The sequence below is a fragment of the Oncorhynchus gorbuscha genome, linkage group LG25 (genome assembly GCF_021184085.1).
Source record: "Oncorhynchus gorbuscha isolate QuinsamMale2020 ecotype Even-year linkage group LG25, OgorEven_v1.0, whole genome shotgun sequence".
NCBI classification, from domain to species: Eukaryota; Metazoa; Chordata; class Actinopteri; order Salmoniformes; family Salmonidae; genus Oncorhynchus; species Oncorhynchus gorbuscha.
Window position 1 is genome coordinate 41,435,876 of NC_060197.1, and position 26,288 is coordinate 41,462,163.

At 47.3% G+C, this 26,288-nt stretch overlaps 1 protein-coding gene across 2 annotated transcripts in view; it reads left to right on the forward strand.

Moving 5' to 3' along the window:
• Nucleotides 1-26,288, forward strand: part of LOC124014209 (stromal interaction molecule 2-like) — a 97,882-nt gene that overhangs the window by 67,852 nt on the left and 3,742 nt on the right. For both annotated transcript variants that reach the window (XM_046328978.1, XM_046328979.1), the window contains exons 3-10: nucleotides 9,291-9,402; nucleotides 13,462-13,573; nucleotides 14,802-14,917; nucleotides 15,279-15,456; nucleotides 15,687-15,864; nucleotides 21,378-21,539; nucleotides 25,567-25,667; nucleotides 26,141-26,288. The exon at nucleotides 26,141-26,288 is cut by the window's right edge and continues 91 nt beyond it. In XM_046328978.1, coding sequence (XP_046184934.1) covers nucleotides 9,291-9,402; nucleotides 13,462-13,573; nucleotides 14,802-14,917; nucleotides 15,279-15,456; nucleotides 15,687-15,864; nucleotides 21,378-21,539; nucleotides 25,567-25,667; nucleotides 26,141-26,288 — 1,107 coding nt within the window. The remainder of the gene's footprint in view (nucleotides 1-9,290; nucleotides 9,403-13,461; nucleotides 13,574-14,801; nucleotides 14,918-15,278; nucleotides 15,457-15,686; nucleotides 15,865-21,377; nucleotides 21,540-25,566; nucleotides 25,668-26,140) is intronic.

Here is a 26,288-nt window from a genome sequence, read left to right on the forward strand (position 1 = left end):
TAGTGTAGTGTAGGGCTACTGGATAGTGACACCAGTAGTGATGGGGTTCTAGTGTAGTGTAGGGCTACTGGATAGTGACACCAGCAGTGATGGGGTTATAGTGTAGTGTAGGGCTACTGGATAGTGACACCAGTAGTGATGGGGTTCTAGTGTAGTGTAGGGCTACTGGATAGTGACACTAGTAGTGATGGGGTTCTAGTGTAGTGTAGGGCTACTGGATAGTGACACCAGTAGTGATGGGGTTCTAGTGTAGTGTAGGGCTACTGGATAGTGACACCAGTAGTGAGGGTGCTAGTGTAGTGTAGGGCTACTGGATAGTGACACCAGTAGTGATGGGGTTCTAGTGTAGTGTAGGGCTACTGGATAGTGACACCAGTAGTGATGGGGTTCTAGTGTAGTGTAGGGCTACTGGATAGTGACACGAGTAGTGATGGGGTTCTAGTGTAGTGTAGGGCTACTGGATAGTGACACCCGTAGTGATGGGGTTCTAGTGTAGTGTAGGGATACTGGATAGTGACACCAGTAGTGAGGGTGCTAGTGTAGTGTAGGGCTACTGGATAGTGACACCAGTAGTGATGGGGTTATAGTGTAGGGCTACTGGATAGTGACACCAGTAGTGAGGGTTCTAGTGTAGGTCTACTGGATAGTGACACCCGTAGTGATGGGGTTCTAGTGTAGTGTAGGGATACTGGATAGTGACACCAGTAGTGAGGGTGCTAGTGTAGTGTAGGGCTACTGGATAGTGACACCAGTAGTGATGGGGTTATAGTGTAGGGCTACTGGATAGTGACACCAGTAGTGAGGGTTCTAGTGTAGGTCTACTGGATAGTGACACCAGTAGTGATGGGGTTCTAGTGTAGTGTAGGGCTACTGGATAGTGACACCAGTAGTGATGGGGTTCTAGTGTAGGGCTACTGGATAGTGACACCCGTAGTGATGGGGTTCTAGTGTAGTGTAGGGATACTGGATAGTGACACCAGTAGTGAGGGTTATAGTGTAGTGTAGGGCTACTGGATAGTGACACCAGTAGTGATGGGGTTCTAGTGTAGTGTAGTGCTACTGGATAGTGACACCAGTAGTGATGGGCTTCTAGTGTGGTGTAGGGCTACTGGATAGTGACACCAGTAGTGATGGGATTCTAGTGTAGTGTAGGGCTACTGGATAGTGACACCCGTAGTGATGGGGTTCTCGTGTAGTGTAGGGCTACTGGATAGTGACAACAGTAGTGAGGGTTATAGTGTAGTGTAGGGCTACTGGATAGTGACACCAGTAGTGAGGGTTCTAGTGTAGGGCTACTGGATAATGACACCAGTAGTGAGGGTTATAGTGTAGTGTAGGGCTACTGGATAGTGACACCAGTAGTGATGGGGTTCTAGTGTAGTGTAGGGCTACTGGATAGTGACACCAGTAGTGATGGGGTTCCAGTGTAGTGTAGGGCTACTGGACCATCACCTGTTTGACTGAGTGCGAGTTGGACCTCAGTCAGCAAAGTTATACGAATAGATTAGCTATTTTTATAGATGTGGATTATTCATATTGTGACCAATTTTCATAATATTCAGTTACTTTGGGGGTCGTTCTGCTTGTGGAGTGTATGGGGGTCGTTCTGCTTGTGGAGTGTATGGGGGTCGTTCTGCTTGTGGAGTGTATGGGGGTCGTTCTGCTTGTGGAGTGTATGGGGGTCGTTCTGCTTGTGGAGTGTATGGGGGTCGTTCTGCTTGTGGAGTGTATGGGGGTCGTTCTGCTTGTGGAGTGTATGGGGGTCGTTCTGCTTGTGGAGTGTATGGGGGTCGTTCTGCTTGTGGAGTGTATGGGGGTCGTTCTGCTTGTGGAGTGTATGGGGGTCGTTCTGCTTGTGGAGTGTATGGGGGTCGTTCTGCTTGTGGAGTGTATGGGGGTCGTTCTGCTTGTGGAGTGTATGGGGGTCGTTCTGCTTGTGGAGTGTATGGGGGTCGTTCTGCTTGTGGAGTGTATGGGGGTCGTTCTGCTTGTGGAGTGTATGGGGTCGTTCTGCTGTGGAGTGTATGGGGGTCGTTCTGCTCGTGGAGTGTATGGGGGTCGTTCTGCTTGTGGAGTGTATGGGGGTCGTTCTGCTTGTGGAGTGTATGGTGGTCGTTCTGCTCGTGGAGTGTATGGGGGTTGTTTTGTTTTGATTTCCTAGCTGGTCTCCAGTGTAAACCATAAGGGCTCTGTGGTACCCATAGACATGCCTGGAAGCGTGTACACACACACACACACACACACACACACACACACACACACACACACACACACACACACACACACACACACACACACACACACACACACACACACACACACACACACACACACACACATAATTTATTGAGTGAAGGATAGCTCAGCGAGTTGTTGACATGTGCTACTGGTCACCACGAGGATCCATGGCTAGATATTCAGACCTCCTCAAATCACACACACTGCCCCCCTGCCCCACCCATCCCCTTCATCTCTCACACACACTGCCCCCTGCCCCACCCATCCCCTTCATCTCTCACACACACTGCCCCCTGCCCCACCCATCCCCTTCATCTCTCACACACACTGCCCCCTGCCCCACCAAGCCCCTTCATCTCTCACACACACTGCCCCCTGCCCCACCCATCCCCTTCATCTCTCACACACACACTGCCCCACCCATCCCCTTCATCTCTCACGCTCACACTGCCCCCTGCCCCACCCATCCCCTTCATCTCTCACACACACACTGCCCCACCCATCCCCTTCATCTCTCACGCTCACACTGCCCCCTGCCCCACCCATCCCCTTCATCTCTCACACACACACTGCCCCACCCATCCCCTTCATCTCTCACGCTCACACTGCCCCCTGCCCCACCCAGCCCCTTCATCTCTCACGCTCACACTGCCCCCTGCCCCACCCATCCCCTTCATCTCTCACACACACACTGCCCCACCCATCCCCTTCATCTCTCACACACACACTGCCCCCTGCCCCACCCATCCCCTTCATCTCTCACACACACACTGCCCCCTGCCCCACCCATCCCCTTCATCTCTCACACACACACTGCCCCACCCATCCCCTTCATCTCTCACACACACACTGCCCCCTGCCCCACCCATCCCCTTCATCTCTCACACACACACTGCCCCCTGCCCCACCCATCCCCTTCATCTCTCACACACACACTGCCCCACCCATCCCCTTCATCTCTCACACACACACTGCCCCACCCATCCCCTTCATCTCTCACGCTCACACTGCCCCCTGCCCCACCCATCCCCTTCATCTCTCACACACACACTGCCCCACCCATCCCCTTCATCTCTCACACACACACTGCCCCACCCATCCCCTTCATCTCTCACGCTCACACTGCCCCCTGCCCCACCCAGGTCCTTCATCTCTCACGCACACACTGCCCCCTGCCCCACCCATCCCCTTCATCTCTCACGCTCACACTGCCCCCTGCCCCACCCAGGCCATGCATCTCTCACGCACACACTGCCCCCTGCCCCACCCAGGCCCTTCATCTCTCACGCACACACTGCCCCCTGCCCCACCCAGGTCCTTCATCTCTCACGCACACACTGCCCCCTGCCCCACCCATCCCCTTCATCTCTCACGCTCACACTGCCCCCTGCCCCACCGAGGCCATGCATCTCTCACGCACACACTGCCCCCTGCCCCACCCAGGCCCTTCATCTCTCACGCACACACTGGCCCCTACTCCACCCAGCCCTTTCATCTCTCACACACACACTGCCCCTCTGCCCCACCCAGCCCCTTCATCTCTCACGCTCACACTGCCCCCTGCCCCACCCATCCCCTTCATCTCTCACGCACACACTGCCCCCCTGCCCCACCCAGGCCCTTCATCTCTCACGCTCACACTGCCCCCTGCCCCACCCAGGCCCTTCATCTCTCACGCTCACACTGCCCCCTGCCCCACCCAGGCCATGCATCTCTCACGCACACACTGCCCCCTGCCCCACCCATGCCCTTCATCTCTCACGCTCACACTGCCCCCTGCCCCACCCAGGCCATTCATCTCTCACGCACACACTGCCTCCCTGCCCCACCCAGGCCCTTCATCTCTCACGCACACACTGCCACCCAGCCCTTTCATCTCTCACACACACACTGCCCCTCTGCCCCACCCAGCCCCTTCATCTCTCACGCTCACACTGCCCCCTGCCCCACCCAGCCCCTTCATCTCTCACACACACACTGCCCCCTGCCCCACCCAGGCCCTTCATCTCTCACGCTCACACTGCCCCCTGCCCCACCCAGGCCCTTCATCTCTCACGCTCACACTGCCCCCTGCCCCACCCATCCCCTTCATCTCTCACGCACACACTGCCCCCTGCCCCACCCAGGCCCTTCATCTCTCACGCACACACTGGCCCCTACCCCACCCAGCCCTTTCATCTCTCACACACACACTGCCCCTCTGCCCCACCCAGCCCCTTCATCTCTCACGCTCACACTGCCCCCTGCCCCACCCATCCCCTTCATCTCTCACGCACACACTGCCCCCTGCCCCACCCAGGCCCTTCATCTCTCACGCTCACACTGCCCCCTGCCCCACCCATCCCCTTCATCTCTCACGCTCCACTGCCCCCTGCCCCACCCAGGCCATGCATCTCTCACGCACACACTGCCCCCTGCCCCACCCATGCCCTTCATCTCTCACGCTCACACTGCCCCCCTGCCCCACCCAGGCCATGCATCTCTCACGCACACACTGCCCCCTGCCCCACCCAGGCCATTCATCTCTCACACACACTGCCCCCTGCCCCACCCAGGCCCTTCATCTCTCACGCACACACTGCCCCCTGCCCCACCCAGCCCCTTCATGCCCCACCCATCCCCTTCATCTCTCACGCTCACACTGCCCCCTGCCCCACCCAGGCCCTTCATCTCTCACGCTCACACTGCCCCCTGCCTCACCCATGCCCTTCATCTCTCACGCTCACACTGCCCCCTACCCCACCCAGGCCATGCATCTCTCACGCTCACACTGCCCCCTGCCCCACCCAGGCCATGCATCTCTCACGCTCACACTGCCCCCTGCCCCACCCAGGCCATGCATCTCTCACGCACACTGCCTCCCTGCCCCACCCAGGCCCTTCATCTCTCACGCACACACTGCCCCCTGCCCCACCCAGGCCTTCATCTCTCACGCTCACACTGCCCCCTGCCCCACCCAGGCCCTTCATCTCTCACGCTCACACTGCCCCCTGCCCCACCCAGGCCCTTCATCTCTCACGCTCACACCGCCCCCTGCCCCACCCAGGCCATGCATCTCTCACGCACACACTGCCTCCCTGCCCCACCCAGGCCCTTCATCTCTCACGCTCACACTGCCCCCTGCCCCACCCAGGCCATGCATCTCTCACGCACACACTGCCTCCCTGCCCCACCCAGGCCCTTCATCTCTCACACACACTGCCCCCTGCCCCACCCAGGCCATGCATCTCTCACGCACACACTGCCTCCCTGCCCCACCCAGGCCCTTCATCTCTCACGCTCACACTGCCCCCTGCCCCACCCAGGCCATGCATCTCTCACGCACACACTGCCTCCCTGCCCCACCCAGGCCCTTCATCTCTCACACACACTGCCCCCTGCCCCACCCAGGCCATGCATCTCTCACGCACACACTGCCCCCTGCCCCACCCAGGCCCTTCATCTCTCACACACTGCCCCCTGCCCCACCCAACCCCTTCATCTCTCACGCTCACACTGCCCCCTGCCCCACCCAGGCCATGCATCTCTCACGCACACACTGCCCCCTGCCCCACCCAGGCCCTTCATCTCTCACGCTCACACTGCCCCCTGCCCCACCCAGGCCATGCATCTCTCACGCACACACTGCCTCCCTGCCCCACCCAGGCCCTTCATCTCTCACGCACACACTGCCCCCTGCCCCACCCAGGCCATGCATCTCTCACTGCCCCCCTGCCCCACCCAGCCCCTTCATCTCTCACACACACTGCCCCCTGCCCCACCCAGCCCCTTCATCTCTCACACACACACTGCCCCCCTGCCCCACCCAGTCCCTTCATCTCTCACACACACACTGCCCCCCTGCCCCACCCAGTCCCTTCATCTCTCACACACAACCTTACAGAAGTTCCGAGTGTGTTGTTTGAAAGGGCAGGAGAGGCTCTTGGGGAAGACCCAACTAGAGTCCAACTCAGACAACCAGCCCCTTTGTATTGGGTGCGTGCTTCCTGTCCATTTCAGATAATGTCCTAGTCATTTGTCAGGTGACTCAGCTATTTTCAAAAACTCCCGTTGGATAACAACATCAATAGCAAACGAACTGAAGTTGTGCAACTTGTCAAGGTGTTTGTTAACAAATAAATGTCCACTGTTTAAACGTTGTCATTCTGTTTGCTAGGAAACCAACTCAAGTGGAAATGGCAGAGTCATTTCTCCTGTTCAACCATTTAGCAGAACTACAGCTGATGTACTGATAGTATTCAGTGTTTTAGTCAAATCTAACACTCCCACTTGTCTCACTATCACTGACTTTACTGACAGTTGGTTTGAGGTAATTCACTTACCTAGCTGCCTTGAGATAAATACTCTGGTAGTCGCTCTGCATAAGACCGTCTGCTAAATGACTAAACCATCTACAGTGTCTATGACCCATATTCATTCCTGAAACATGAAGAAGTTATTTATTCTCAGTATGGTTTATATTGCCTTCCAGTCACTGATCTCAACCCACAGCAAGACCACAAATTATCACAGCAATTAATACCGTAGACGGCCCAACCCACAAGACCCACACTGAGAACCACATTGAGCTAATCATCGAAGGTAACCTCTGGTTTAGAACCACATTGAGCTAATCATCGAAGGTAACCCCTGGTTTAGAACCACATTGAGCTAATCATCGAAGGTAACCTCTGGTTTAGAACCACATTGAGCTAATCATCGAAGGTAACCTCTGGTTTAGAACCACATTGAGCTAATCATCGAAGGTAACCTCGGGTTTAGAACCACATGATTTAGCCTCTGTAGTCCTTATATCCTACCTTTATGGTGTACAGCTCTGTTATTGGTCAATGGTAAAACCTGAGTCAACATTCTCCCTTCTAGCTCTACACACACACACACACACACACACACACACACACACACACACACACACACACACACACACACACACACACACACACACACACACACACACACACACACACACACACACACACACACACACACACACACACACACACACACACACACACACGCTCCCTTCTCTCCTAGCTCAACACAGAGCTTTGTAGCTATTATGACTCACTGTTTAAAACCCAGGTAGGGAGCAGAATAGCAGTGCTTTATTGTGGCGTAGCGACACAACTCGTGCCAAATCAACTCATGCTGTTCCCAAGGCGATTGGAGCTTTTAAGGTTTTGTTGTGTTGCCCATACCTGTTTCCTTGGGGATGTCAGTTGGTGCTGTGGCTATTTAGGGGCCGTTGTGAGGGCTAGAGAAAGGTAGGTTGTTGATGGCAGGGTGTTATGGAGGAGATCTAGTGTACCAGAGAAAGACCTCCGGTGGTTAGGCTGCTATGTGGGAGAAGGACACAGTCTAGTCTGCTCAAACACCATATTCACAACACTTGAGGTCGACCAAATTTAGGATTTTTCAACGCCGATACAGATTGTTGGAGGACCAAAAAAAAGCCGATACCGATTAATCGGCCAATTTTTTTAATATATATTTTTAATAATGACAATTACAATAATACTGAATGAACAATGAACCCTATTATTTTAACTTAATACATGAATAAAATCTATTTAGTCTCAAATAAATAATGAAACATGTTCAATTTGGTTGAAATAATGTAAAAACACAGTGTTGGAGAAGAAATTAAAAGTGCAAATGTGCCATGTAAGAAAGCGAAGTTCCTTGCTCAGAACATGAGAACACATGAAAGCTGGAGGTTCAATATTCCCAGTTAAGAAGTTTTAGATTGTAGTTATTATAGGAATTATGACGCCTCAACTATTTCTCTCTCTACCATTTGTATTTCATATACCTTTGACTATTGTATGTTTTTATAGGCACTTTGTATTGCCTATAAGCCTAACCTCGGGAGTTGATAGGCTTGAAGTCAAACGGTGCTGTGCAACAAGCATTGCTAAGAGCTGCTGGCAAACGCAGTAAAGTGCTGTTTGAATGAATGCATACGAGCCTGCTGCTGCCTACCACCGCTCAGACTGCTCTATCAAATTTCAAATAATAGACTTAATAATAATATAATAAACGCACAGAAATACGAGCCTTTGGTCATTAATATGGTAAAATCCGGAAACTATCATTTCAAAAACAAAAAGTTTTTTCTCTCAGTGAAACGGAACCATTCTGTATTTTATCGAACGGTTGGCAACCCTAAGTCTAAATATTGCTGTTACATTGCACAACCTTCAATGTTATGTCATAATTATGTAAAATTCTGGCAAATTAATTACGGTCTTTGTTAGGAAGAAATGGTCTTCACACAGTTCGCAACGAGCCAGGCGGCCCAAACTGCTGCATATACCCTGACTCTGTTGCACTGAACACAAGAGAAGAGACACAATTTCCCTCGATAATATGCATTTATTTTAACTATATATGCAGTTTTCAAAATGTATACTTCTGTGTATTGATTTTAAGAAAGGCATTGATGTTTATGGTTAGGTACAGTCGTGCAACGAATGTGCTTTTTTTCTGCGAATGTGCTTTTGTTAAATCACCCCCCGTTTGGCAAAGTTGAAGTAGGCTGTGATTCAATGATAAATGAACAAGCACCGCATTGATTAAAATCAAACAGGACAATCTAGTTAACCTAGTAATATCATCAACCATGTGTAGTTAATTAGTGATTATGGTAAGATTGATTGTTTTTTTATAAGTTAAGTTTAATGCTACTGTAGCTAGCAACTTACCTTGGCTCCTTGCGACGCTGCACTCACGTAACAGGTGGTCAAGCCTGCCACACAGTCTCCTCATGGACTACAATGTAATCGGCCATAATCGGCACCCCAAAAATGCCGATTACCGATTGTTATGAAAACTTGAAATCGTCCCTAATTAATCGGCCAACTTCTAAAAGAGACATAACTAATAGATCTCACATCACACTGAACGTCACGTCTGCTGGTATCCATGATGTCATAACTCTGTGCCTGTGTTTCACTTGTTAGTTTGTGTTCCCACGGTGTCAGTTTTATTGCAGTTTGTAACGATAGAATAACCAGTAATATTAACCAAATGTCTTCTTCTTCTTCTTGCAGTTTATTAGAGAAGATATGAAGCAACAACAAACTAACAAACACAGTAACCTTCACAGGGAAGACCAACACATCACTGTGGAAGAGCTGTGGAAGGGCTGGAAAACCTCAGAAGGTAGGAGAGAGATGGAGGGAGGAAGGGACTGTTTAAAATAGGGAGGAAGGGAGAGAGGGTAAATCTAATCCAACTTTATTTTGCCATATGCGCCGAATACAACCAGTGTGGACTTTACCATGAAACTCTTACTTACAAGCCCTTAACCAACAGTGCAGTTCAAGAAGAAGAAAATATGTCTAAAATAAAAAGTAACACCGAGAATAACAATAACGAGGCTATATACAGGGGACACCAGTACAGAGTCAGTGTGGAGGCTATATACAGGGGACACCAGTACAGAGTCAGTGTGGAGGCTATATACAGGGGACACCAGTACCGAGTCAGTGTGGAGGCTATATACAGGGGACACCGGTACAGAGTCAGTGTGGAGGCTATATACAGGGGACACCGGTACCGAGTCAGTGTGGAAGCTATATACAGGGGACACCGGTACAGAGTCAGTGTGGAGGCTATATACAGGGGACACCGGTACCGAGTCAGTGTGGAAGCTATATACAGGGGACACCGGTACCGGGTCAGTGTGGAGGCTATATACAGGGGACACCGGTACCGAGTCAGTGTGGAGGCTATATACAGGGGACACCGGTACAGAGTCAGTGTGGAGGCTATATACAGGGGACACCGGTACCGAGTCAGTGTGCAGGCTATATACAGGGGACACCGGTACCGAGTCAGTGTGCAGAGGTACAGGGTGGTTGAGGTAACCTGTACATGTAGGTGAGGGTGAAGTGACTATGCATAGATAACAAACAAACAGTGAGTAGCAGCAGTGTACAAGACAGGGGGGGTGTGTCAATGTAAATTGTCCGGTGGTGATTTTTATTAATTGTTCAGCAGTCTAATTGCTTGGATGGAAGGGGAGGGGGTGGGTAAATGGAGGAAAGGGAGGGGGTAAATGGAGGGGGTAAATGGAAGGGGAGGGGGTAAATGGAAAATGGAGGAAAGGGAGTGGGTAAATGGAAGGGAGAGGGGGTAAATGGAAGGGAGAGGGGTGGGAGGAAAGGAGAGGGGGTAAATGGAAGGGAGAGGGGGTAAATGGAGAGGGGTGGGAGAAAGGGAGGGGTAAATGGAAGGGAGAGGGGTAAATGGAAGGGAGAGGGGGTAAATGGAAGGGGAGGGGGTGGGAGGAAAGGAGGGGGTAAATGGAAGGGGGTAAATGGAAAATGGGAGGAGGGGGGGTAAATGGAAGGGGAGGGGGTAAATGGAAGGGAGGGGTGGGAGGAAGGAGAGGGGGTAAATGGAAGGGAGAGGGGGTAAATGGGAGGGGTAAATGGAAGGGGGGTGGGAGGAAAGGAGGGGGTAAATGGAAGGGAGAGGGGGTGGAAATGGGAGGGAGAGGGGGTAAATGGAGGGAGAAGGGGTAAATGGAAGGGGAGGGGGTAAATGGAAGGGGAGGGGGTGGGAGGAAAGGGGAGTGGGTAAATGGAAGGGGAGGGGGTAAATGGAAGGGGAGGGGTGGGAGGAAAGGAGAGGGGGTAAATGGAAGGGAGAGGGGGTAAATGGAAGGGAGAGGGGTGGGAGGAAAGGGGGGGGTAAATGGAAGGGAGAGGGGTGGGAGGAAAGGAGAGGGGGTAAATGGAAGGAGAGGGGGTAAATGGAAGGGAAGGGGTAAATGGAAGGGAGAGGGGGTGGGAGGAAAGGAGAGGGGGTAAATGGAAGGGAGAGGGGGTAAATGGAAGGGAGAGGGGGTAAATGGAAGGGAGAGGGGTGGGAGGAAAGGGAGGGGGTAAATGGAAGGGGGTAAATGGAAGAGAGGGGTGGGAGGAAAGGAAGGGGGTAAATGGAAGGGAGAGGGGGTAAATGGAAGGGGGTGGGAGGAAAGGAGGGGGTAAATGGAAGGAGAGGGGGTAAATGGAAGGGGAGAGGGGGAAAATGGTAAATGGAAGAGGGGGTAAATGGAAGGGGGTAAATGGAAGGAGAGGGGTAAATGGAGGAGAGGGGTGGGAGGAAAGGGGGTAAATGGAGGGGGGGAGGGGGTAAATGGAAGGGAGAGGGGGTAAATGGAAGGGAGGGGGTGGGAGGAAAGGGAGGGGGTAAATGGAAGGGAGAGGGGGTGGGAGGAAAGGAGAGGGGGTAAATGGAAGGGGAGGGGTGGGAGGAAAGGAGAGGGGGTAAATGGAAGGGGGATGGAAGGGGGAGGGGGTAAATGGAAGGGGAGGGGGTGGGAGGAAAGGAGAGGGGGTAAATGGAAGGGGAGGGGGTAAATGGAAGGGGGAGGGGTGGGAGGAAAGGAGAGGGGTAAATGGAAGGGAGAGGGGGTAAATGGAAGGGGGAGAAAGGGGGTGGGTAAATGGAAGGAGAGGGGTGGGAGGAAAGGAGAGGGGGTAAATGGAAGGAGAGAGGGGGAGGGGGTAAATGGAAGGGGAGGGGTGGGAGGGGGTAAATGGGAGGGGTGGGAGGAAAGGAGAGGGGGGGGTAAATGGAAGGGAGAGGGGGTAAAATGGAAGGGGGAGTGGGTAAATGGAGAGAGGGGTGGGAGGAAAGGAGGGGGTAAATGGAAGGGAGAGGGGGTAAATGGAAGGGAGAGGGGTAAATGGAAGGGAGAGGGGTGGGAGGAAAAAGGGGGTAAATGGAAGGGAGAGGGGTGGGAGGAAAGGAGAGGGGTAAATGGAAGGGGAGGGGGTAAATGAAAGGGGGGGTAAATGGAAGGGGAGGAAAGGAGAGGGGTAAATGGAAGGAGAGGGGTGGGGAGGAGGGGTGGGAGGAAAGGAGAGGGGTAAAGGAGAGGGGGTAAATGGAAGGAGAGGGGTGGGAGGAAAGGAGAGGGGGTAAATGGAAGGGAGAGGGGTAAATGGAAGGGAGAGGGGGTAAATGGAAGGGAGAGGGGGTGGGAGGAAAGGAGAGGGGTAAATGGAGAGGGTAAATGGAAGGGAGGGGTGGGAGGAAAGGAGAGGGGGTAAATGGAAGGGAGAGGGGGTAAATGGAAGGGAGAGGGGGTAAATGGAAGGGAGAGGGGGTGGGAGGAAAGGAGAGGGGGTAAATGGAAAGTGGGAGGAAGGAGAGGGGGGTAAATGGAAGGGAGAGGGGTAAATGGAAGGGAGAGGGGGTAAATGAAAGGGAGAGGGGTGGGGGAAAGGAGATGGGAGGAAAGGAGAGGGGGTGGGAGGAAAGGAGGGGGTGGGAGGAAAGGGAGGGGGTGGAGGAAAGGAGAGGAGGGTAAATGGAGAGGGGGAATGGGGGATGGAGGGGGTAAATGGAAGGGAGAGGGGGTAAGTGGAAGGGAGAATGGGAGGGGGTAAGTGGAAGGGAGAGGGGGTAAATGGAAGGGAGGAATGGGAGAGAGGGAATGGGAGGAATGGGAGAGAGGGTAAATGGAAGGGAGGAATGGGAGAGAGGGTAAATGGGAGAGAGGGTAAATGGGAGGAATGGGAGAGAGGGTAAATGGAAGGGAGGAATGGGAGAGAGGGTAAATGGGAGGAATGGGAGAGAGGGTAAATGGGAGGAATGGGAGAGTGGGTAAATGGGAGGAATGGGAGAGGGTAAATGGGAGGAATGGGAGAGAGGGTAAATGGGAGGAATGGGAGAGAGGGTAAATGGGAGAGAGGGTAAATGGGAGGACTGGGAGAGAGGGTAAATGGGAGGAATGGGAGAGAGGGTAAATGGGAGGACTGGGAGAGAGGGTAAATGGGAGGAATGGGAGAGAGGGTAAATGGGAGGAATGGGAGAGAGGGTAAATGGGAGGAATGGGAGAGAGGGTAAATGGGAGGAATGGGAGAGAGGGTAAATGGGAGGAATGGGAGAGAGGGTAAATGGGAGGAATGGGAGAGAGGGTAAATGGGAGGAATGGGAGTGAGGGTAAATGGGAGGAATGGGAGGAGGGTAAATGGGAGGAATGGGAGTGAGGGTAAATGGGAGGAATGGGAGAGAGGGTAAATGGGAGGAATGGGAGGGTAAATGGGAGGAATGGGAGTGAGGGTAAATGGGAGGAATGGGAGAGGGTAAATGGGAGGAATGGGAGAGAGGGTAAATGGGAGGAATGGGAGTGAGGGTAAATGGGAGGAATGGGAGAGAGGGTAAATGGAAGAAGCAAATGTCAATTTCAGTCTCTGTCTGCAGTTCATAACTGGACGACGGAGGACACAGTCCAGTGGCTGAAGGAATCTGTGGAGCTGCCTCAGTACGAGACGAGCTTCAGAGAGTTCCGGATCAATGGAAACACTCTGCCTCGGTGACTACATTATCACACAACACAGAATATCACAGATACCAACAACACCACTGAACTGAATCGTGTCTTCCATGATGTGTAAACAGTAGTGATTTTGTGCGATGGTGAAGATATCGCGTTGCACTGCTTTATCAATATGTAGATATATGCTAAACGGTTTCAGGTTTAGTTTGAAAAGTTGAAATGCACATCATAAACAATGAGCTCAATTTGTTACTCAGACCAATGCTCCCTTCTGCTGGATATGTAAGGTTAATGCAGGTGGAATGGGAGAGAAATGATCAAACATGACACACACATAAAACATTTGCCCACTTCGACTAGCAAAACATCTCCCTGCCCATGTTGTCCGATAGTCACGTTAGTGCAGTTTAGACATCCCAGTTCATGACCCCGAAGTCAGCAGGCGATTGTTATATCAAGGAGTCACCTTTCTATGGACTTGATCTTGTTTAGATGGGACCAATAACACCGTCTTAATGACACGAAGGGGAGAGTCAGAGCAGTTCCACTAGAATCTCTTCAGGAATGAGACTCCATGTACTCATGTAAGGAATGACTATATGGATAGAGGAGGAGGGTTGAAGAGGGGGGGTTGAAGGGGTCAGGGGTGTTGTTTTACCCCATTTTGCCGTCGGGGGTGCTGACTCATTAAATGATGTCACAGCAGTGGATTGGGTGTCACTGGCTGCCATGTTGTCTGATCTGGTTTAAGATATATGCCATTTAGCAGACGCTTTTATCCAAAGCGACTTACAGTCATGTGTGCATACATTCTACGTATGGGTGGTCCCGGGAATCGAACCCACTACCCTGGCGTTACAAGCGCCATGCTCTACCAACTGAGCTACAGAAGGACCACAAGATGGTGGTGGCACGAGTACACCGACATGTTCAGACACACTGATACACACACGGACACACACTGACACACACACAGGAACACACTGACGCACACACAGGAACACACACTCACACTGACGCACACACGCGCGCGCGCGCGCACACACACACACACACACACACACACACACACACACACACACACACACACACACACACACACACACACACACACACACACACACACACACACACACACACACACACACACACACACACACAGTTCAAGACAGACCTTGTCTTACTTGGTCATGTATCACATACTGTAGTTGGTTGATCAGCGTTTCTATTCTCGTTCTCAACACGTTTTCTCTCTCTGTTTCAGATTGGCGGCGAACGAACCGTCGTTTATGTCGGGTCAGCTGAAGATATTAGACCAGCGACACAAACAGAAACTCAATCTCAAAGCACTAGATGCTGTGCTCTTCGGCCCTCCCTCACGTAAGTACACTATACATACGTGTGGGTTTGGTGCCACTGCGGGGGTGTCTGGGTACAAACAGAACCATGTTTACTCATCATATGTCTTCTTCCATCAAGGAAATGATCAACAATATGACTCTGTCCCCCTCCCATCTCTACATTTACCAGAACCTTTTTACCAAACCATCAATCCAAAGATACCATGCATACTATTGTACAGCTTTCCTGTAAGGTCAATACGTCCTTAATGCTTTTTAACGTGTGGGTGGTCCCGGGAATCGAACCCGCTATCAAGGCATTGCAAGGGTCATGCTCTACCAACTGAGCCGTGCGTGGACCGCCAATAAACACCGTTCCATTCCACCCCTCTCTCCCCCAGGTCCGCAACACAACTGGTTGAAGGACTTTGTGTTGATGGTATCTATAGTGATCGGGGTGGGGGGCTGCTGGTTCGCTTATATCCAGAACAAGTCTTCCCGGGTCCACATGGGTCAGATGATGAAGGACTTGGAGAGCCTGCAGAGTGCTGAGCAGAGCCTCATGGACCTACAGGGACGGTACGTAACCTAGTAGTTTTCATTAAGGTTTTATAAAAGGTGTGTATTCTGTATATAGATGTTACAGGTATTGTTCTGACCTCACTAGAACACCTAGCCACCGTGTTAAATGATGTCGATCTCTTTGTGTAACATGTTAGGCATTGGACTGGGCCCAGGGTTCGGGTGGTGAAGGTGGTTGTTTTTGGGTGGTGAAGATGACTTTGTCAGGTTTTCATGGCTCTCCCCAGGTTGGAGAAGGCCCAGGAGGAGAACCGCACAGTGGCGGTGGAGAAGCAGAACCTGGAGCAGAAGATGAGAGACGAGATCAGCGGGGCCAAGAAGGAGTCGTACCGCCTCCGCGAACTACGCCAGGGGGCCGAGTGTGAGCTCAGCCGCCTCAAATACGCAGAGGAGGAGCTGGTGCAGGTAGGAACCATTGAGAGTGTGTCGCATGTCCTTAAGGTTGCAAAACTACCAGTCATTTACCAAAGTTACCAGAATGTTTACTAATTTTAGTAACTAACAGGTCATTTATGGAAACCATATAACTGGACAGTACTCTAAGTGTGATAGGACCAGGGATTGACCATATAACCAGACAGTACTCTAAGTGTGATATGACCAGGGATTGACCATATAACCAGACAGTACTCTAAGTGTGATATGACCAGGGATTGACCATATAACCAGACAGTACTATAAGTGTGATATGACCAGGGATTGACCATATAACCAGACAGTACTCTAAGTGTGATATGACCAGGGATTGACCATATAACCAGACAGTACTCTAAGTGTGATAGGACCAGGGATTGACCATATAACCAGACAGTACTCTAAGTGTGATAGGACCAGGGATTGACCATATAACCAGACAGTACTCTAAGTGTGATATGACCAGGGATTGACCATATAACCAGACAGTACTCTGTGTGTGATAGGATCAGGGATTTAATCACCTGATTCAGTGTGCTAAATGTTATAGGACCAACAATTGACCATATAACAGACAGTACTCTAACCCATCTTAATAACAGTCTGATCAGGTTCCCTTACCCATCTTAATTGATCTATGTGTTCCCTTGCCCATCTTAATAACAATCTGATCTATGTGTTCCCTTACCCATCTTAATAACAGTACTATAATGTGTTCCCTTACCATCTTAATAACAATATGATCTATGTGTTCCCTTACCCATCTTAATAACAAGTACTCTAATAACAATATGATCTATGTGTTCCCTGACCCATCTTAATAACAGTACTCTGTGTGTTAGGACCCATCTTAATAACAACCTGATCTATGTGTTCCTTAAATCTTAATAACAATCTGATCTATGTTTCTTTACCCATCTTAATAACAATTCTATGTGTTCCCTTACCCATCTTAATAACAACATGATCTATGTGTTCCCTTACCCATCTTAATAACAATCTGATCTATGTGTTCCCTTACCCATCTTAATAACAATCTGATCTATGTGTTCCCTTACCCATCTTAATAACAATCTGATCTATGTGTTCCCTTGCCCATCTTAATAACAATCTGATCTATGTGTTCCCTTACCCATCTTAATAACAATCTGATCTATGTGTTCCCTTGCCCATCTTAATAACAATCTGATCTATGTGTTCCCTTACCCATCTTAATAACAGCATGATCTATGTGTTCCCTTACCCATCTTAATAACAACATGATCTATGTGTTCCCTTACCCATCTTAATAACAATCTGATCTATGTGTTCCCTTACCCATCTTAATAACAATCTGATCTATGTGTTCCCTTACACATCTTAATAACAACATGATCTATGTGTTCCCTTACCCATCTTAATAACAATCTGATCTATGTGTTCCCTTACCCATCTTAATAACAATCTGATCTATGTGTTCCCTTACCCATCTTAATAACAATCTGATCTATGTGTTCCCTTACCCATCTTAATAACAATCTGATCTATGTGTTCCCTTACCCATCTTAATAACAATCTGATCTATGTGTTCCCTTACCCATCTTAATAACAATCTGATCTATGTGTTCCCTTACCCATCTTAATAACAATCTGATCTATGTGTTCCCTTACCCATCTTAATAACAATCTGATCTATGTGTTCCCTTACCCATCTTAATAACAATCTGATCTATGTGTTCCCTTACCCATCTTAATAACAATCTGATCTATGTGTTCCCTTACCCATCTTAATAACAATCTGATCTATGTGTTCCCTTACCCATCTTAATAACAATCTGATCTATGTGTTCCCTTACCCATCTTAATAACAATCTGATCTATGTGTTCCCTTACCCATCTTAATAACAATCTGATCTATGTGTTCCCTTGCCCATCTTAATAACAATCTGATCTATGTGTTCCCTTACCCATCTTAATAACAATCTGATCTATGTGTTCCCTTACCCATCTTAATAACAATCTGATCTATGTGTTCCCTTACCCATCTTAATAACAATCTGATCTATGTGTTCCCTTACCCATCTTAATAACAACATGATCTATGTGTTCCCTTGCCCATCTTAATAACAATCTGATCTATGTGTTCCCTTACCCATCTTAATAACAATCTGATCTATGTGTTCCCTTACCCATCTTAATAACAATCTGATCTATGTGTTCCCTTACCCATCTTAATAACAATCTGATCTATGTGTTCCCTTACCCATCTTAATAACAATCTGATCTATGTGTTCCCTTACCCATCTTAATAACAATCTGATCTATGTGTTCCCTTACCCATCTTAATAACAATCTGATCTATGTGTTCCCTTACCCATCTTAATAACAATCTGATCTATGTGTTCCCTTGCCCATCTTAATAACAATCTGATCTATGTGTTCCCTTACCCATCTTAATAACAATCTGATCTATGTGTTCCCTTACCCATCTTAATAACAATCTGATCTATGTGTTCCCTTACCCATCTTAATAACAATCTGATCTATGTGTTCCCTTACCCATCTTAATAACAATCTGATCTATGTGTTCCCTTACCCATCTTAATAACAATCTGATCTATGTGTTCCCTTACCCATCTTAATAACAATCTGATCTATGTGTTCCCTTACCCATCTTAATAACAATCTGATCTATGTGTTCCCTTACCCATCTTAATAACAATCTGATCTATGTGTTCCCTTACCCATCTTAATAACAATCTGATCTATGTGTTCCTTACCCATCTTAATAACAATCTGATCTATGTGTTCCCTTACCCATCTTAATAACAATCTGATCTATGTGTTCCCTTACCCATCTTAATAACAATCTGATCTATGTGTTCCCTTACCCATCTTAATAACAATCTGATCTATGTGTTCCCTTACCCATCTTAATAACAATCTGATCTATGTGTTCCCTTACCCATCTTAATAACAATCTGATCTATGTGTTCTGACCGTGATAAAGCTGCGTCCAACATGACCCTGAATAGTGTTTTTTCTCATATTCCTTTATATCTTAATCTCATCTAAAAAACGAGTCCTGATTGAACCCACTGTCGGGCCAGCCTTTTGGTATGTTCGTTTTCCTAGTGAATGCAACCAGGTTATGATCACTGCCACCCAGTGTCACTGATACAGCTTTAGAACAATGTTCAGCCATGGTGGTAAAGATGTGATACCGGACCTATCAGTGAACATTCTGGTTGGTGATGTCATAACTTAGGTCAGGTTACATTCATTGGAAACAGAAATTACTTTCTATTTGGACAGTTTGTATTCAAAAAAATCACTATTCATATCTCACAAAAAAATATTTCCCTATTTTCATCAGATAACTTATCCAACATTTCGCAAATTACATCAAGATATTTCACATCAGCACTAGGTGACCTATAGCAGCAACCAACTAGTATAGGTTTCAAATGTGGTAAATGCACCTGTACCCATAGTGCCTCTAATCCATTCAACATTAAGTCCTGACATTGTTTTGCTGGAATATGACTCTGGATGTAAACTGCAACTGCGCCCCCATATCTATTTCTGTCCCTCCTGAACATATTGTCTCCATGTATAGAGATCTCAGCATCCACAATAGAAGAGTCCAAGTGAGTCTCTCATATTGCCAATACATGGATATTGTTTGACTGCACTAGACAGCGTATTTCATGAATTTTGTTCCTTAAACTGAATATATTCTAGTGAGCAATTAACATACCTTTCTTTGGTATATTTACAGTATTTATATGTCTGGAATCAGTTGTTGGAATCTGAGAGAGAGATACTCAGTGTGTGTATGTGGGTAATGTATACTTGAATAACCAATTTTTCTTATTTTTTCATATAAAATATTCATTTTGGTAAAAATCTGTGTCAATATTGTCCACAAGTTTTAGTGGATAGACTGTGTGGTGAAAGAGAAAATAGCCTAATATAATGAAAAAAGCATCTCATCAACATTTAGAAAGCTTTTAGAAAAAGCCTTTTTATCAGACACAACAATATGGAGTGGATTTCTGGTTAGTTACGTGATGACATCACGTCCCCTGAGTACCTTCAAAATTATTTGGCAAAAAAATAATTTATTCGAAGAACCGTATTTTTCATCATAATTTGTCGCAAAAAAAGAAAGTTCGACAAAAATAATAATCCATCCCTGCCGAACACCATTTAATTTAAAAATGTATCGTTCTTTAGAGCATTTCTTCTATCTGTCGTTTCCATTACACACGTCACAGTGTTTTTCTTTTGAGATATTGCTTTTGTCAATGAAAACCAGCCTAATTACATAATTAGCGATTAACTCTGCTACTCTTCCAACTATAGATTACTTCTGCCCCCAGTTTAGCCCCCAAAACATTGACAACAAAAACATATAGACATTAGTCAAATAAGTGTGAAGAATATAAAGTATACATCATGCTGAAACACTCATATTAAACACCAAGGCTATTCACTAAGTTGATGTTTATGTGATCATGTTTTACAGCTTTGACAATCTATTTTTCATATTTAAAACAGCTTGTTTTATTATTTGATCTTGTACGTGTTATGAAAGTGACCTAAAAATCCTAAAAACAATTTCTCACCGGGTACAATTCCCTCCCTTTGAAACGCTCAAACAGAATACTGTCCACCTGTGTCACGTGAAATACTGTCACCCTGTGTTGCGTCAAATCCTGTCTCTCTGTGTCACATGAAATACTGTCCCCCTGTGTTGCGTCAAATCCTGTCTCTCTGTGTCACGTGAAATACTGTCCCCCTGTGTTGCGTCAAATCCTGTTTCTCTGTGTCATGTGAAATACTGTCCCCCTGTGTTGCGTCAAATCCTGTCTCTCTGTGTCACGTGAAATACTGTCCCCCCCGTGTTGCGTCAAATCCTGTTTCTCTGTGTCACGTGAAATACTGTCCCCCTGTGTTGCGTCAAATCCCGTCTCTCTGTGTCACGTGAAATACTGTCCCCCTGTGTTGCGTCAAATCCCGTCTCTCTGTGTCACGTGAAATACTGTCCCCCTGTGTTGCGTCAAATCCTGTCTCTCTGTGTCACGTGAAATACTGTCCCCCTGTGTTGCGTCAAATCCTGTCTCTCTGTGTCACGTGAAATACTGTCCCCCTGTGTTGCGTCAAATCCTGTCTCTCTGTGTCACGTGAAATACTGTCCCCCTGTGTTGAGTCAAATCCCGTCTCTCTCTGTGTCACGTGAAATACTTCCCCCTAGTGGTGCATACAGTACAATGCAATCCCAATTACCATATGAATGCAGTGTGGAATTCAGAGCATATGCTTACCACACAGAATACTATTCCTCTGTGTATACTGGTATTCCACAGTAAAGCATTTGACATTGTTCCCCTGCACATTGCATAGTACCATCCCCTTACGTACAGTAACAGTACTGCCCCCACTTTTATGCCCCCTGATACCGTTTTAATTCATACGCGTGTGACGCCTAAATGTGCCCCCCCCCCTCCTCCTGTCTCCAGGTTCGTATGGCCCTGAAGCGAGCAGAGAAGGAGATGCAGACGGAGTGGTCGGTGCCCGACGCCCTACAGATGTGGCTACAACTCACCCACGAGGTGGAGGTCCAATACTACAACATCAAGAAACACAGCGCGGAGCTGCAGCTCACGGTCGCTAAGGAAGAGGTAACTTCCTGGAGAACAAATGACATCGCTAAGACATCACTTCCTTTGAGAGAGTTTTTCTAAGTAGGAGCAGACTTTAGGGGGATTTTGGTTCAAACCTCACTGGGTTCTGAATTTGTAAACTAGTTGAGTGTTCAATTCTGAGGTGCAATTTGGAACAAGCATTGCCCTTGTATAATTGAAAACTTACTCGCACAAGCACGCACACAGATACACGGACAGGCAAACACACACACACACACACACACACACACACACACACACACACACACACACACACACACACACACACACACACACACACACACACACACACACACACACACACACACACACACACACACACACACACAGAAACAAAATTAGTTATTTTTTTCCTAATGAGTTTTTTTAATGACACAGCTAAATTACTTTTTAATTGCATTGTTTTTTTTTGCCTTTGTTTTTGCCTTTGTTTTTGCCTTTGCAGCTAGACTGACTCATCAGGCAATTTCAGAAGTCAATTAAATGTGGCGCTGTGATAGCACAAACCAGGAGACACAGCAATATGTTGCTCTCATTAAAGTAGATGTGTCCCAATTTGAGGACTTATTGATAAAACTAGTCTCTGTAGTAAATTGTATTGTATATCAGTCTGGACACCAGTCTGTTTCTGCTCTAGCCAACAGATTGTGGTCTTGGGAAGAGATGTACAGTACCTTCAGAAATAATTCATTCCCCATTATGTTGTGTTACTGCCTGAATTTAAAAAATGGATTACATTGACTTTGTATCTCACCCATCTACACACACAATACCCCATGACAAAGTAAAAACATGTTTTTAGAAATGTTTGCAAACATATTGAAATACAGAAATACAGTATCTCATTTACATAAGTATTCACACTTCTGAGTCAATACATGTTAGAATCACCTTTGGCAGCGATTACAGCTGTGAGTCTTTCTGGGTAATTCTTGAAGAGCTTTGCGCACATGTATAAAAAATTATTCAAGCTCTCTGTTGAGTTGGTTGTTGATCATTGCTAGCCAGTCATTTTCAAGTCAAGCCGATTTAAGACAAAACCGTAACTGGGCCACACAGGAACATTCAATGTTGTCTTGGTTTGGAACTGCAGTGTATAGTTGGCCTGGTGTTTCAGGTTATCATCCTGCTTGAAGGTACATTTGTCTCTGTCTGGAAGCAGACTGATCCAGGTTTTCCTCTAGGACTGTGCTTCGCTCTATTCTGTTTATTTTTATCCTAGAAAAACTCCCTACACCTTGCCGATGACAAGCATACACATAACTTGATGCAGCTACCACCATGCTTGAAAATATGAATAATGGTACTCAGTGATGTGGTGTGTTGGATTTGCCCCAATACATAGCACTTTGTATTCAGGATATAAAGTTAATTTCTTTGCCACATTTTTAGCAGTTTTGATTCAATGTTTTGGAATATTTGTTTTCTGTACAGGCTTCCATCTTTTCACTCTGTCATTTAGGTTAGAATTCTGGAGTAACTACAATGTTGTTGATCCATCCTCAGTTTTCTACTATCACAGCCATTAAACTCTAACTGTTTTAAAGTCACCATTGGCCTCATGGTGAAATCCCTGAGCGGTTTCCTTCCTCTCCGGCAACTGAGTTAAGAAGGACGCCTGTACCTTGTAGTGACTGGGTGTATTAATACACCATCCAGTGTTGTTAATACCTTCACCATGCTCAAAGGGATATTCAATGTCTGCTTTTTAAAATGTTTTACTCATCTACCAATAGGTGTCCTTCTTTGCGAGGCTTTGGAAAACCTCCTTAGTCTTTGTGGTTAAATCTGTTTGAAGTTCACTGCTCGTCTGGGGGACCTTACAGATACTGTAATTGTATATGTGGGGAACAGAGATGAGGTAATAATTTAAAAAACATGTTAAACACTTTTATTGCACACAGAGTGAGTCCATGCAACTTATTTGACTTGTTAAGAACATTTTTACACCTGAACTTATTTAGGTTTGCCATAACGAAGGGGTTGAATACTTATTGACTCAAGACATTTCAGCTTTTAATTTTTTTTTTTTAATGAATTTGTAAAAAGGTCTAAAAACATCATTCCACTTTGACATTATGGGGTTTTTCCTATGTTGGCCATTTGACAAACATCTCAGTTGAATCCATTTTAAATTCAGTAGCTGTAGGAATGTATTCATGAACAGCTGCTACAATGGGCCGATTTTTGACACGATAAGGCACGAACATGCATTGTAGCAGAGAATGGAAATATTGAATGATAGTGGGGATCAGCCATATTTTTATATTTATTTTACCTTTATTTAACTTAACTAGACAAGTCAGTTAAGAACAAATTCTTATTTTCAATGACGGTCTAGGAACAGTGGGTTAACTGTCTGTTCAGGGGCAGAACGACAGATTTGTACCTTGTCAGCTCGGGGACCTTTCGGTTACTAGTCCAACGCTCTAACCACTAGGCTACCCTGCCGCCCCATATAGTGTTGTTAGGTTCTCATTCAGAGTGAAAACTCAACCGACATGAATGCTTCACCAAGTTTATTCTTCCCAGAGAATCAATACAGCTGCATTAGACACATTTTCACACAAGCACTGATATTTAACCCTTCCTCCTAGGCTGAGTCTCCTCCTACACATCTGTACAAACAGTGTATCTTTACTGCTAGGCTGAGTCTCCTCCTACACATCTGTACAAGCCCTGATATTTAACTCTTCCTCCTAGGCTGAGTCTCCTCCTACACATCTGAACACACACTGATATTAAACCCTTTCTCCTAGGCTGAGTCTCCTCCTACCCATCAGTACAAACATTGTATCTTTACTGCTAGGCTGAGTCTCCTCCTACCCATCTGTACAAACATTGTATCTTTACTGCTAGGCTGAGTCTCCTCCTACCCATCTGTACAAACATTGTATCTTTACTGCTAGGCTGAGTCTCCTCCTACACATCTGTACAAACAGTGTATCTTTACTGCTAGGCTGAGTCTCCTCCTACCCATCTGTACAAACATTGTATCTTTGAACACACACTGATATTAAACCCTTTCTCCTAGGCTGAGTCTCCTCCTACACAGTACAAACATTGTATCTTTACTGCAAACAGTGTATCATCTGTTTATCTTTACTGCTAGGCTAAGTCTCCTCCTACACATTGTACAAACAGTGTATCTTTACTTTGCATAACGTTTGCAAAACGTTATGTTTGGCGTAAAAGCAACACAGCTCATCACCCTGAATACACCATCCCCACTGTCAAACATGGTGGTGGCAGCATCATGGTTTGGGCCTGCTTTTCTTCAGCAGGGACAGGGAAGATGGTTAAAATTGATGGGAAGATGGATGGAGCCAAATACAGGACCATTCTGGAAGAAAACCTGATGGAGTCTGCAAAAGACCTGAGACTGGGACGGAGATTTGTCTTCCAACAAGACAATGATCCAAAACATGAAGCAAAATCTACAATGGAATGGTTCAAAAATAAACATATCCAGGTGTTAGAATGGCCAAGTCAAAGTCCAGACCTGAATCCAATCGAGAATCTGTGGAAAGAACTGAAAACTGCTGTTCACAAATGCTCTCCATCCAACCTCACTGAGCTCGAGCTGTTTTGCAAGGAGGAATGGGAAAAAATGTCAGTCTCTCGATGTGCAAAACTGATAGAGACATACCCCAAGCGACTTACAGCTGTAATCGCAGCAAAAGGTGGCGCTACAAAGTATTAACTTAAGGGGGCTGAATAATTTTGCACGTCCAATTTTTCAGTTTTTGATTTGTTAAAAAAGTTTGAAATATCCAATAAATGTCATTCCACTTCATGATTGTGTCCCACTTGTTGTTGATTCTTCACAAAAAATACAGTTTTATATCTTTATGTTTGAAGCCTGAAATGTGGCAAAAGGTCGCAAAGTTCAAGGGGGCCGAATACGTTCGCAAGGCACTGTACATGACCCTCTCCCTCAGTGACATGAATAAGTATGTTTCATCTTCTCAAAACCCAACAGTGTCTTATGTCTTTGTGTCAGGCAGAGAAAATCAAGAGGAAGCGGAGTAGTGTGTTTGGGACCCTTCACGTCGCTCACAGCTCGTCACTGGACGAGGTGGACCACAAGATCCTGGAGGCCAAGTAAGAGAAGACGCGTGCTCACCATTCATTTACTCTGCTGTCACGGTGCGGTGCATTGTCACTCTGATCTCTATGTCTTTGTCCATTGAGCTGAATTGATGTGGAAAGGCTTGGGGATTTATGCCAGGTCTATTGCTTACTGACTGAGGCTAGAAGGTTCCCCACATAGGTCAAACTCTACCTATCGGGTATAAATACCTATTAGAGTAACTTGTTGTCCATGCATTAGCGGTAATCTGCTTCAAATATAAACACAGAAGCCCAAGTGTCTGGATAAAGACCAGTACTGCCAGAAGAGAATAGGCCTCCCCTCTGAGCTGGGTTCCTCTCTAGGTTTCTTCCTTCTAGGGAGATTCGCCACCGTGTCCCTGCTTCTACTTGCTCTTTGAGGTCTAGGCCGGTTTGCTGTGAAAGCACATAGTGATAAGTACTGGTATAAAAATGGCTTTCTAAATACATTTGATTGTTTCCAGGAAGTCCCTGTCGGAGGTGACGGCCTGCCTGAGGGAGCGCCTCCACCGCTGGCAGCAGATGGAGAAGCTGTGCGGCTTCCCCCTGGTGCACAACGCTGGGCTGCCCAGCCTGACTGCCACCCTGTACTCAGACCACAGCTGGGTGGTC